The sequence below is a fragment of the Dipodomys merriami genome, unplaced genomic scaffold (assembly GCF_024711535.1).
Source record: "Dipodomys merriami isolate MVZ:Mamm:240054 unplaced genomic scaffold, mDipMer1.0.p SCAF_10, whole genome shotgun sequence".
In the NCBI taxonomy this organism is placed as follows: domain Eukaryota; kingdom Metazoa; phylum Chordata; class Mammalia; order Rodentia; family Heteromyidae; genus Dipodomys; species Dipodomys merriami.
In genome coordinates, this window is record NW_027202271.1 from 44,772,546 (window position 1) to 44,786,658 (window position 14,113).

At 33.0% G+C, this 14,113-nt stretch overlaps 1 protein-coding gene across 2 annotated transcripts in view; it reads right to left on the reverse strand.

Moving 5' to 3' along the window:
- Window positions 1-1,322: 1,322 nt before the first annotated feature.
- Eea1 (early endosome antigen 1) overlaps window positions 1,323-14,113 on the reverse strand; it is a 102,576-nt gene continuing 89,785 nt past the window's right edge. For both annotated transcript variants that reach the window (XM_069989760.1, XM_069989751.1), the window contains 7 exons: window positions 11,690-11,875; window positions 10,072-10,203; window positions 8,475-8,660; window positions 6,916-7,154; window positions 6,544-6,664; window positions 5,759-5,857; window positions 1,323-4,916 (listed from right to left, as the gene is read on the reverse strand). In XM_069989760.1, coding sequence (XP_069845861.1) covers window positions 4,794-4,916; window positions 5,759-5,857; window positions 6,544-6,664; window positions 6,916-7,154; window positions 8,475-8,660; window positions 10,072-10,203; window positions 11,690-11,875 — 1,086 coding nt within the window. In that variant the 3' untranslated portion in view covers window positions 1,323-4,793. The remainder of the gene's footprint in view (window positions 4,917-5,758; window positions 5,858-6,543; window positions 6,665-6,915; window positions 7,155-8,474; window positions 8,661-10,071; window positions 10,204-11,689; window positions 11,876-14,113) is intronic.

Below are 14,113 nucleotides of genomic sequence, written 5' to 3' on the forward strand. Positions count from 1 at the left end.
ACACACACACACACACACACACACACACGGCACAATCAATGGCATATTGAGCCTTCCAAAAAAGTACTGTTAAGCAAGGTGCAGTGGTAGATGCCTCTAATTCTAGCTAGTAGGGAGGTGGAAGTAGGAAGATGGCAGTGTAAGGCGAGCCCTTGGCAAAAAAGTCAAAAGATGGGGCTGGGAAGGTGGCTCAGTGGTAGAGCGCTTGCCTTGCATGCCTGAGGCCCTGGGCTCGATTCCTCAGCACCACATAAGCAAAAAAGAAAAAAGCCGGAAGTGGGGCTGTGGCTCAAGTGGTAGAGTGCTAGCCTTGAGTTGAAGAGCTGAGGGACAGCACCCAGGCCGAGTGTAAGCCCCACGACCGGACCCAAAAATAAATAAATAAAGTCAAGAGATCCTATCTGAAAAATAAACTAAACAAAACTGGTGGCATAGCTTAAGTGCTTGCCATTAAAGCTCTGAGTTAAAATCTTCCCCCTCCCAATGTATCTTTATACGGTGGCACACCATATATGTATACACCATGCATGTAACCCTAGCACTTGCAAGGGAAGGACAGAGGATCAAGAGTTCAAGGCTGCCTGAGATACCTAGCAAGTTCCAGGCAGCCTGGAGTATTTTAAAAAGCTGTGGCTCAAAGATAACAACAAAAAAGTATCTTTAAATGGTCATCTGGGATTAATTTTATATTTTGTCATTTTTAGTTTTGCTAATTCCCCCACAATATTTAGTGAAAAGGAGCTGTCCTGAGCAAATTGTTACAAATAATTTCTCTTTAACGAGTCCTGATGGGGAATATGCCAGTGATCTCAGTACTTTGGAATCTGAGTCAGGAAGATCACAAGTTTAAGGCCAGTTTGAGCCACAGCGCAAAGCCCCAAAAAACAACTTCTTTTTTAGATCAGGAAGTTAATTGCTATCTTAACAACCTTAAAACACAACCACTCTCTAAATCTAGGTGCAAAGTCTAATATTCTGTAAATTAGTACAAAATGGTTAATATTTTCTCTTCTCCTCACCCGTTCCCCCACACCCCGACCTTTGTCAAAATTTTTTTGTGCCATTCCTGGGCTTCTTTCTATTGCTAACTCTTTTGCTCAAGGCTAGTGGTCTACCACTTGAGCTACAGCTCCATTTGTGGCTTTTTGGTGGTTAAATGGAGATAAGAGTCTCATGGTCTTTCTTTCCCAGGGCTAGTTTCAAACCATGATTCTCAGATCTCAATCTCCTGAGAAGCTAGAATTATAGACATGAGCCACTGGAACCCAGTTTTCTCTCTCTTTTTAAATAGACAAAATAATTTATAGTCATAGAATAACATCTACTACAAAGAAGTGTTTTTAATATCATCTTTAACATATTATAAAAACAATTCAATAAGGATCCTTCCATTTTTTACACAGATTTAAATGCTGTCTGGTAATTAATTCATCAATTATATATATAATCAACAGCCTTCTAAACACTGAGGTTAGAAATTACAGTATTTACTGAGCCAAACTCACAAAATAAGGCACAACTACATGATCACAAGTAATAAACACAATACAAATTATGAAGGCAAAACTAAATGAGAAAATATTCATGCAAGAGTATATACAGAGCTATGAATATATGATCCAGTTCAAGGAAAGATAGAATGTCATACACACAACTGGTTCATTTTACAATAAGTTCATCACTTCTACACAGAAAAATCTTAGTGATTCCCAATTCTATTTTATACATTTTTACTTAGCTTTTATAAGTTTATGCACAACATATACATCTGCAACAGTAACAAATTGATAATTAAAATTCAGGCAAAGGGCAATTAAGACACGGTAAATACAGATTATCATTCATCAATCTCCTGTCTAGAAATAATACTAAACTGATGGCACATTAAAATCTTATGGATCAAATTATCCATGGTTTTTACTGCCAAAGTGCATTTAACAACAACAACAAAAAAAGACTGCTATAGTCAAACAGGTAATGAATATCAAAATATATGATCATAGTTTGCTTTCCACTTAAAAGCTACACATTTTATGCTAATTCAAAGTTTAAAAAGTAGCTTTAAAGATCTTAAAACTATATAAAATAATCATAAAGACTTTTTAAGAGATGGGAAAATAAATTTGGCAGTTACTATTTAACATTACTGTAATGAAACTATTAAACGCTAATTCCACTTTCAGAGGTAGTTGAACAAAATGTTATTTGTACACTGCATTGAGGTTTTTGTGTTTGTTTCCCTCTTTATCTTTTTTTCAAAAAGGAACAAATTCTATACCAGTAGCTTTGCCTTCTTTCTATTAAACACAAATCCACCAAGACCTGATTTTAACTAACGTTTCTGTGCTAACAATTGATGCCAATGTTTTCAATTACAACCAAATGTCGGTCTCCACATGTGCCAGCTTCTACTCAAGACAAAACAATAGTACCAGCAAATAATTAAAAGAACCAAAAAGAACTCAGAAGAGGATTTTTTAAGTAAAAATGAACAAAAAAACTAATTTTATTCCCCAAATAATTAAATCAGAGTTAATAGCAAAAGATGTTTGGTTTCATGAGTTCTATCAGCATAGTAACCTATAATAAATAAATACTTTGAAAGCTATGAAAACAAAAAATTCACCTAAACATAAAAGGTTATACTGGTTTTCCTCACACCTTTTGTGTGTGTGTGTGTGTGTGTGAATGTTGAGAAGAGTGGGGTTGGAACCAGAAGGTTTGGTGCTATGAATATCCGTGTTTTCCCAACACACTTAGGTTATTTATGTGCAAAAGTATGGAATTAAAATATTTGAAAGGACTTACAAGTATATAAAATGCATAAATAGTTCAGTTTATATTAGATAACTTATTTTAATAGTGCCATTGCATTTCATCTTTATATATGATCAAGGATATATTGTTTGTCTAAGTTTATGGACTTGAGAGCTATTGACAACACAGTTTACCTAAATTGTTTTAATAAACAACATCTCTCCATGTCTTTTTAAAAATATGCTTTATGTATGGCATAAACATATAATTTCCTTTCAGAATTATATTTAGAAGTATATTTAATAATTTATTGTAAATAAAATACTGTTATCCTCTGCTATTGTTATTAAATAAACACACTAAATGCGTGTGTAACTTTACGTTTTTCCTTCAGGAAGATAATATACAAGTGTTAATTTTCCAAACTCTTGAATTAATATGACTGAAAAAAATTAAGTTTAGTTCCATTATTCAGCTTACAAATTATCCTTAAGGTACTTAATAATGCTGTTTGTTTTTATTGCAAATTTGGGGTTCCTAAAATGTATTTCTTTTAGGTGATACTGTTTATTAGTTGTTAAAGGTAATTTCACAGTTGTTTTTTTTTTCCTAAAGTTAAAAGATTTCCCAGCTAACATGGAACTGTAGCTTAGAAACATTTTGAATCAATTTTATAATTTCAAAATTCTTCCCTATTAAGAAGAAAATATAACTTAGAATATCTAAAGTTTTCTCACCATTTTATGTTTTGTTTTCATAGGTAAGAGTACAGGATTATCAGTTAGTAGCTTTAAAGTAAAAAATAGCAAAACAATTACAAGGAAGCTGAGCTATGCGTGTGAAGGTTAAATCAAGAAAAAAGTAGTGCCTGTTGCTGGAGGCTCACGCCTATAACCCTAGAGGCTAAAATCAGAGAATCATGATGTGATTCCAAAGTTTGGACCTACCTAGCCAGACAAATACAAGAGACTTTAACCTTCAAATAACTAGCAAAAAGCCAGAGCAGAAGTGTGGCTCAAGTGATAGAGCGCCACCCATGAGTGAAAAAAACTGATATTTTGAGGCCCTGAGTTCAAGACCCAGTCTCAGAAACAACAAACGAACAAACAAAAGTAAATGTATAAAAACAAACATTCCTAAAGATGTTGAGAAGTCAAAATAAGAGTATAATGTGAAGGGTAATCTCAGAAGACTTTCCATTAATAAGAAAATGACAATAGGACCATTATGCAATTTCTTTTATCCTTCAACTAAGGTGGGAAGTTTTATAGGATTTTTGAAGAAAGTATATGGAAATTTACAAATAAAATTGGAAAACAAAACAAAAACAAAAAGAATTAACCCTAATCTATGACATATAATCCAAGTATTACAATAAAGTAAGCAAATTGATTTTACAGAGAGGCTTTCACAGCATCTACTTAAGAATTTAGTCATTACTATTAAAACAAAAGCCATGTTTGAATCCATGGGGAATATACATTTTAACATAAACTGTATTTAGAATACCCAAGGAATAAATTTATGTAACTAAGCCAGAGACCTATATATTAGAGAAATGAATAGTGAGAATTACAGTCCTGCGTATGACTCTACAAAGAAAAGATTTAATGCAATTAATGTGCTATTGTGCAACAAAACAGCAACAAGTGATAACAACAACCACATACATTTTTATAGATGGAAAAAGAAGAAAGTTATGGATTGAATTAATCACTGGTGAACAATGAAATTATATTAAAAAAATACATTGCTATTTTCTGTCCAAAGTTTATTTACATTTCATTGGTTAATTCTGAACTTGGCATGAAAGCTGCCCGAAAGAACAAATGGAAAAAATAACAAAAGATAAACTCAAGTCTCACAAAAATAGAAGAGTTGTACTTGATATTGATAACATTCCAAAATATACTAATTCTAATTTGGTCTAATATATAACCAGAGTCCAAATCAAAGAGTAGTCCAAGACTGTTTTGAAACACATTTATTAAAAATCTAATGTTAGTGTAATAATACTCTGAAGTTCTGATATCCCATTATCCTTGCAAGTCATTGAAACATGCATCACAGACACGAACAGGCTTCTTGGAAGAAGGAGTTAAGGCACTTTTGGCTGAACACTCAGCACAGAAGATATTTCCACACTGCCGGCAGTGATGCTGTAAATACAAAAATTAACATTCTCAAGCACAAAACTATACCAAAAGTATTATAAAACTACATGAATATCTCAAACTACACTGTCAATGCTAACTTTCCAGTGATTACTTTGTTGTTTAATTTCATTATGTTAATTTAATTTTTGTTATATTAAATCAAACACTTCACATTTGCCAAATACTCTTAAATATTTCATGTAGTTTTTAGCATGAAATTCACCAGTTTAGAAGGCCTTTTAAAAGTGTAAAACACACTATTAAATACAAAATCTATTCCAATTTGCCAAAAGTTTCAGGAATAATGTTTTCAATTGGAATTTATAAACATGATAGTATTACTTAGAATACATTTTCTACCTGTTTTTCCTTATTTAAAGGAACTCGGTGATTAAAAGATAAGTTTAATATTTGTATGCTAGCTCAGAAAATGAATATTCCAGAGACCAATTCATTAAGGAAACAGCTAGAAGTAAAACTAAAATTCAAACACAAAATGCTATCCAGAAACTATGATGTTTAACTACCAATTTTTTTTTGGCCAGTTCTGTTGAACTCAAGGCCTAGGCACTGTCCCTGAGCCTCTCTGTGCTCAAGCCTAGCACTCTACCACTTGAGTCACAGCGCCACTTCCAGCTTTTACTGTTTATATGGTATTGAGGAATTGAACCTAGGGCTTGATGCATGCTAAGCAAGCACTCTATCACTAAGCCACAATCCCAGACCTACCTACCAATTTTATCAATAAATAGAAAAAAATTAATCTTTCAAGTGCAGAATGATTTTGATAGTTAAAATAAAACCAACTAAATCCATAACCACAGCTCTCTGAGCAAAATCATTACCCGTCTCACAGTGACCGAGAAGCCTTTCCCACAGGCCATGCAGTTTTGTACTTCATTGTCCTCAGCCCACTTTCTGTTCAATGCTTGGGTATGTTTGATCTATTAAAAAAGTTTTAATATATTATTCACATTTTAAAGAATGACACACTATTCCTAATTCATATCAGATATTTACAAAATTTTGACTATGCAACATGGAATAAAACTTTATAAGTCAGGAATACTTTGATCAACTTTTGTTTTTCAAAAACAGATATAAATCTGAAACTTCTAAAAAAAAAATTAGTCCTCCGGGCAATGGTAATTTTGACCCTTTGGTGATTTCCCATCCACTCAAAGCTTAATGATAAATCCTTTCTTAGGATTCTGAGTACACACCAAGATCATTTCTTTAAGATAATGACATCTATTTCTTAGTATTCCTGAATTCTATAATTCTTTCCCTATAATGAAAATTCATGAATGTCATGGTTCTCAAATTAATCCTTAAGATATCTGAATCAAGTTCTTCACATCTTTTTTATTTAAATACCATAAAACCTATAATCCAGACAGTAGCTATTTGAAAGTAATTATTAAACATGAGTTTTTGTTGTTGTTGATGCTGTTGTATTTGTTTTGTGGTGCTGGAGGTGGAACTCAAAGCTTTGAATATGCTGAGCAAAAAACTTTACCACTTAGCTATACTCTTAATCCTAGAGGTCTCTACTAAAAGATGAAAAACAGAATTTTCACTAAGAGGTCAATTCTAGGCTAAGGAACTATCTTATATCATGGTAGCTTACCTGGAGGGACTGGTTTTCTCTGCCAAGCTCCTGGACAGCAGCAGTTGTATTATCCAGCTTTCTTTGCAATTCTAGTACTTTGGTCTGAAGCTTTTCAATTTCACCTTCTCCTTTAAGACACCTGGAATAGATTGCAAAAGTAATTTTTTCCATCATTAAAAATCCTGTAGAAAAAAGTAACTAATAATTTTAAATAATCATTAATTTCAAATACCTAATTGGTTTATGGGTTAATTTTTAAATGGCTACTTACATACCTTCAGGAGCTACACAATTTTCTCAATTCTTCCTCTATCTTAAAACTGTGGAATATGACAATCTTTTTTTATCATTTATAAAAGGTATAAACTAATTTTCCTAGTCATCAATCACCTTTCCAGTAGTGCTCTTCTTTCATCTTGATTATTCTGAACCGTTGCTTCTAGGACTGCTATTTCCCCCCGTAAATCATCCGTTTGCTTCTCAAGCTCACTAACTCTCCGTTGACTAGATTGCCACTCCTTCTTTACAGTGCCTAAGTTCTCATTTAATGCTGTGATCTGCATGGTAAGTTTAGCCTCATTTTCTTCATGTTTCTTCATTCCTACTTCTTTTTCTTTTATTTCAGAATGCTGAGAAAAAAAAAAGGTGGAGGTTATTACAAAAATAGTGCAAAATAAATTTAAATTATTGAGTTGAAAATAATGAAAATCCTGTTCATTCAGTATAGTTTCCTCTTAAAAATATTGAAAATACTGTTTCATCATACACTAATCAAATTTATTCTGCAAGTATCTGTGTGTCTTAACTTAGATGTACTCAAACACCATAATGTAGAAATGATGGTTAAGCAGCAAACTTCTTATAAATTAAGGTAAGGTAACACAACTTGATATTCTTTTTTTCTTCCAGACCAAGGGAAGATATGCAGGGTTAACATAAAAAGTTCTCCAGAGCTGGTATTTCCAGCTTTCCATTGTCTTTCGATGCATCCTTCAGTTTCTACCCACCAAAAAACAATACAAGCACTTCAAACTACTGTTTGAACAGTCAACTTATCTGAGAATATTTGGAGTCAGTTCAGTAAAGGAAGCCAGATGCTTCCCATTTGGCATGTCCATTATAGGGAGAGAAAAATAGACCCTGGTTACTTTAATTCCGAATAAAAGTTTCTGTTACTCTGTACCAGCATTCATTTTGACCAAAACAAATGAGTTTAATCTGATTAACTTTCACACTATTTACCTCAATCTATATAAGTTTCTTTTAGCTTTGAAAGTGTTTTAAAATTGTATTTTAATTTTTATTTCTATAAACCAGGATATAATTAAGGAATAAAATATTTCCAGTTAACTGGGCGCTGGTGGCTCATGCGTGTAATCCTAGCTACTGAGGAGGCTGAGATCTGAGGATCACGGTTCAAAGCCAGCCTGGGCAAGGAAAGTCCATGAGACTCTTATCTCCAATAAACCACTAGAAAACCAAAAGCAGTGCTGTGGCTCAAGTTGTAGAGCGCTTGCCTTGAGCTGAAGAGCTGAGGGATAGCGCCCAAGCCCAGAGTTCACAAAAAAAAAAATTTCCAATCACATCAGCTATTTAAGCAGACCAGATTGTATCTCTTTAAATATAAAATGTTAAAAGAAAATGACAATCCTAATTTCTAGATATAAAACTCCTTTCAATGGACTGATTTAAAGCCAGTGGTTCACGGCTATAATCCTAGCTACACGGAGGCTGAGATCTGAGGAGGTACAAAGCCAGCCCAGGCAGGAAAGTCTGTGAGACTCTTATCTCCAATAAACCATTTAGAAAACCAGAAGTGACACTGTGGCTCAAGAGGTAGAGCACTCGCCTTGAGCTAAAGAGCGCAGGGACAGAGCACAAGCCCAGAGTTCAAGCCCCACGACCAAGAAAAAAAAAAGTGTAAGTCACAGCACTAACTACTCACTGACCAGTTTAGCTTCTTTCTCAACAAATTCTTTCTTCAACTCATCTTCTTCCCTTTTCACCTGCTCTTTTAGCATTTGCTGGTTTTTTTTCTCCTGTTCAAGAGTAGCCTTCAAGGAGTCGACTTTTCCTTGAAGTTCTAATTTCTGCTGAATCAAAAGCTGTTTGGCATCCTTGAGATTTGTTACCTCCTGTTGAAAAAGGCCAAAATCAAATCATCATAAATAGTAAATATTTTTAAATTACCACAACAGATACACTGAGTTTTACATCCTTGGGAGACTCAAGTTCAGTATTTCAAACAATCAGTTAAAAGAGGCCAGATTACTTCCTGATCACTAATCATTTGATTCAGGTGACACTTACCATGCACATTTTGAGTATGTTATGTGGGAAAATCTCTACTTCCTACTTTCCATTTCTCACACAACAAATATTTATTGATCATCATTTGGTCATTATACACTGTACTGAGGACATAATTTTATATTCTCTGCTTTAAGTCTCATGCTAGAGGGAATAACATAAAATAATTTAGGATGTAAAATGGTAAGCATGGTGATAAACTTTCGAGTTCTCAAGACAGAGTGTAACCTTTCACTAAGATATTAGATAATATGTACATGACAAATGAGGACTAGATTCTTCAATTGCCACTCAATCTTCTAAGGGATAAAATGTTAAAAACAAGACATTATTAAAGGATTTGAAGAAAAATAGTTGAAAAACATACCTTTTGTCTTATCTATAAGTTTATCTGATTTGAGGAAGGTAAGGGGAAGCACAAAAATGGTGGGGGAAAGGGTGAACTAATTCAGCAGTGATAATCACTAGACACTATCTTGAAAATGAACTATACAACTTGTGGAGGAAAGGGGTCAGGAGAGAAAAACTGGGAGAAAATGAGGGAAGAGATCACACTGTTCAAAAAGAAATGTACTCATTACCTGACTTATGTAACTGCAACCCCTCTGTACATCACCTTTACAACAAAAATAAAAAGAAAAGAAAAATAACTGAAAAACATACTCCATCAAAAATCTTACTTCTAATCAGGAACCAGTGACTCATGCTATAATCCTAGCTACTCAGGAGGCTGTGATCTGAGAATCACAGTTCAAAGCCAGCTTGGGCAGGGAAGTCCATAAGACTGTTACTCCAATTAACTACCAGAAAACCAGAAGTGATGGAGTGACTAAGTGGTAGAATGCTAGTATTGAACAGAAGAGATCAGGGATAGTGCCCAGGCACTGAGTTTAAGCCTCACAACTGATAAAAAAAAAAAAAAAATCTTACTTCTAAATTCTTGCAAATGGTAAGCCTATTAAATTATTAACATAGTTTTCTAAATCAATTCCTGATTATAATCTCAGTGAAATCTAAACTTTAGGGCTACTTTGCCTTATCTAGTAATCACAAAACAAAACTAACATAAATTCAATATGTATATTGATACCATGAATACAAGAGTACTTTGGCATAAGTTATTTGTCAAAAACAAAATAATTTGCCTGCACATAGTGGGTTTTCTTAATTTCTTGAATATATAATTATATATAAATTTAAAGAATAACATAGAAGACAAGAAAACTATGAACCTACCTTTAGGCTTTCCTGTTTGTAGGATTTGAGGTCTTCACTTAGTTTAGTAATTTCTTTTTCTTGTCTACACTTAATTTCCTCTATCTCTGTCAATTTAGATTTTTCATTCACTAGCTCCTTCTCTTTCATGGACTGTAAAAAAATGTTAAAAATATTTTTTAAAAAATCAAACATTTAACTGAAAATGAGTATAATAAAAGGCTGCTATTATTTAATATTGACTGCCCTTTCTACCAACCACACAAATTATATATCCTCTCTTCCTATTTCCCTTAATAATGCCATGAACAGGATTAAATAGTTATCATTAATAATGTGAAATGAATGTCTGGACAAAATAAGAATACTATAAAGTTTAGCCAAAAACATACCATTTTTATTCTTTTAACTCCTTTTAGTATCACTAAATTATATAAGGTACTAAGTGGAACATTATGTATTATATCATTTAATCTCTACAGCAGATAGATTTTTCAATCTCCATTTTAAAGGTAAAGGAGCAAAGGTTTAAGAAAATTTTAATGATCTATTTAGAAACAGTTCTAACACTAAACTGTGTTTGATCTAAAGCCCCTCATAATTAAATACTTATACACTACAGAACTTCCTAAACTTGGAGCGTAAGTCATAAATTTAGATCATTCTAGCTCACTATTTGCACCTTTACAAAAACATCCCAAATTTTTTAACTAAAGAGAATTTCAAGAATTCCACAATTCAGAATATATCAAGAATGCCAGGAATTGTGTATTTCAGAATAATACCCAAACATCTGGTAGAAATATATAATTTCAAAAGCCAAACAAAAAATAAAGTGTTTACTAGAATCTGAATTTCTCTTTACATAAAATTTAAAGTAATTTTTAATGTGTTGGTCATATAAATCTTTTTTGTTTTTTTTGTGGAACTGGAGTTTGAACTCAAGGTCTCACATTTGCTACGCAGGTACTCTACTGATGAGCCATATCTCTAAGCCTAAACAAATGCTTTTAAATTTATAGTTTAGCAGAGTTTATGTAAAACTCTGTTTCCTGAGTAAAAGCTGATTCTTAATTTTAAGAATAGTTAACAAACAATTATTTTAAACTTTCTAATTTTGCATTCACACATTTAGAGGATAACATTATAGGAGAAATAGTTTATTCTCAAACAGTCAAGAGTCCATGGCGTTTATAAACCTTTGAAGAGCAGTAAGAAAAGTGACTATACATAACAAGGAAGTGATTAAGAATACTTGCTGGCCTAAAAATCACAATATTAAAAATGTTCTAGCATCTAGGTCTTCTAAGAGAGCTATTGAAATAAAAGTGATATCAGTACTGAAAAGTGTTACTAGGGCTAGGAATGTGGCTTGCCTAAGATGCAAGAAGCCCTGGGTTCGATTCCTGAGCACCACATAAACAGAAAAAGTCAGAAGTGGTGCTGTAGCTCAAGTGGTAGAGTGCTAGCCTTGAGTAAAAGAAGTTCAGGGACAGTGCCCAACCAAGCCCTGAGTTCAAGCCCCAGGAATGGCCAAAAAAATAAAAACAAAGAAAGAAAAAAAAAAAGGTGTTACTAGATGATCTAAAAGGCCACTGAACTTCTTCTAGGAGTCTGGATTAAGTCAGAAATGAAGTACCTTTTCTCTCTGAGTATCTTGTAATGCTTTACTCTGCTCCTTCAGTTGCTGTTCTTTCTTTACTGAATCTTGCTCCAAAGTAGCTTTGGCAGTCTTTAGTTCTTGAATCAATTTATTTTGGTTTCCAATCTGATTTCTGTTTGAAATCAAATCTTCCTGTGCTAGAGAAAGCTTCTCTTCTACAGACTTACAAAAAACAATTTCCCCAAATTATTATGTCATTTTTAACAAAATTCAACAGAAACATTAGTTAACAAAAACATTATGGGAAACACTAGTCTTTTCTCCAATTAACAATACACATGTTCTGAATATCCTTCACAGCCTTTCTGTCATGTGAATATCATCAAAGCATTCAGTTAAAAACAAACTTAAGATGGTTAGTCTACTTCATGCCTGAAGTACATGATATAGCCTGTTGCCTCCAGGCTACAAACCTGTACATGTTAAAACATTCAAGACTATAACAGGATTGTTGAATATTTGTGTGTTTAATATTTAAACATAGAAAATTTTAGGAAAAACATCAAATAATAGGAATTTTTCAACTCTTTATAGTCTTATAATATTACTCCTGGACTGTTGCTAACAGAAGCTTCATAATGAAAATGTGACTATAGTGTAGGAAGACAGTATTCAATATGATCATTTAAAAGACAAAAAACTAAATTATGTACTCTAATATCTACAGAGTAAAATACTCAGTAAAAACTGAAGTTTTTAACTGAAGTTTTAGAAATAATTTAAAACTGAATGCATATCTTTAATATTATCTGGGTGATATAAAGGAATATCATAATGATATCAAATATGCCAGGGAATTGTATATAGAGTTAGAGAAAAGGCAAGTTGAGATAGGAAAAACAATTTAAAAGAGCTATAGTCAAATTCTATATTATGTATACATATAGCTTAGCCAATTTGACATATCCCGTCAACAAACAAGTATTTCATAAACCATCCAGCAGATGGGGCTAATGGCATAAATCAGCCCAGCATGTCTTCCATTCTACTGGCGTCCACAGTAGAAAGACTTCACAAAGGTTGGTGTCATGTTACAAAAGGTTCTAAACCTCCTTTTGTGTTTTATATAAAATCAAAAAAATCACTGAACCAAAGGGAAATAATGGTTAATAACTCTCATTCTCATCTATAGATATCATTTAAATTTACCAGTAATTTAAAATAAAATAATTTAAAAATAATTTCCTAAGTCATAATTATACTTCTCATTTTAAATAATACTTCTCATTCTAGATGCATGCCATAATAATAATTTTGCCATAATGAAAGTGTTGATTTATGAGCTATAAATCCTACTAGACTAAGCTCTAGGTAAATGACATATCCACAGGAAAACTGTGATTTATACAGAACTTATACAATCAATCATAAATTCTATCCATCACTGAATACCCTTCAAATTCTACTTTCCTCCATCCTTAAGTTATTACCAACCCAAACCAACATCATCCTGCACTTAAGACTACCATACCCTTTCCAGTCTTTGCTTCCAGCCTTGTTCCCCCCTAACCTTTTTGTCATTCTGCTATCAGACATTTGCCCCAAATACAAAACTATGTTATCTCCCTTCATTAGTTCCTTAGTTTAAACCCAAACTCCTCCACAAACCTTCCTTGCATTTCAATGCTATGAAAAAGAAATCATAACAATTTAACACTATCTAAATTTGTCTTGCTAATTTTGTTTTTAAGACAGAATTTTGCTATGTGCTCTAAGCTAGCCTCAAACTTGTGATTCTCCTGCCTCAGATTCCCCAGTACTGGGATCACAAATGTGTACCATAATGCCCAGCTTAATTTGGTATTTTGCTGTTGCATGTACATGCTATTGGCTCTAGGAAAATTCTTTTACCTGATTTTCTACATCTGTGTCAAATCATTAATTACTATTGATTTCTTCACTTGTCTTGCAGCCTGTTATATATTCAGACCTTTGGTTTAGTCTCCCTACCACTAATCACTTCTATCTTTACTAACTTCATTTAATCCTAGTTCTTAAGAACTCACACCTGTTTATTCAAATAGAAAAAGAGAGAACATCTTAACTAATCTTTGTAAGATCAATCAACTCAAGATTCTTTTAAAAAATTTCCTTAAAACTGAAAATTTTTTCAAAAATACTGTTTTCTTCATTTTACCTCTATACTTAGACTTTTCACTTTTTCTACCATATAAAATCCACTGGTCTTTGTTATGCATCTAAAATACTTCACAATTTAGATAGAACTTTTAACCTAAATTCCAAATACATCCAGCACTACAGGGAGACATCACATTAAGCATGTCCTAGCTTTGCTTACTCCCACTGTAGTACCTTTTCTCAAATGTGCCCCTGAGTGGAATGACCTTTCTCAGGATTCTGCATATTCAAAATCTACATATCCTTCAGGGCCCAGTCAAG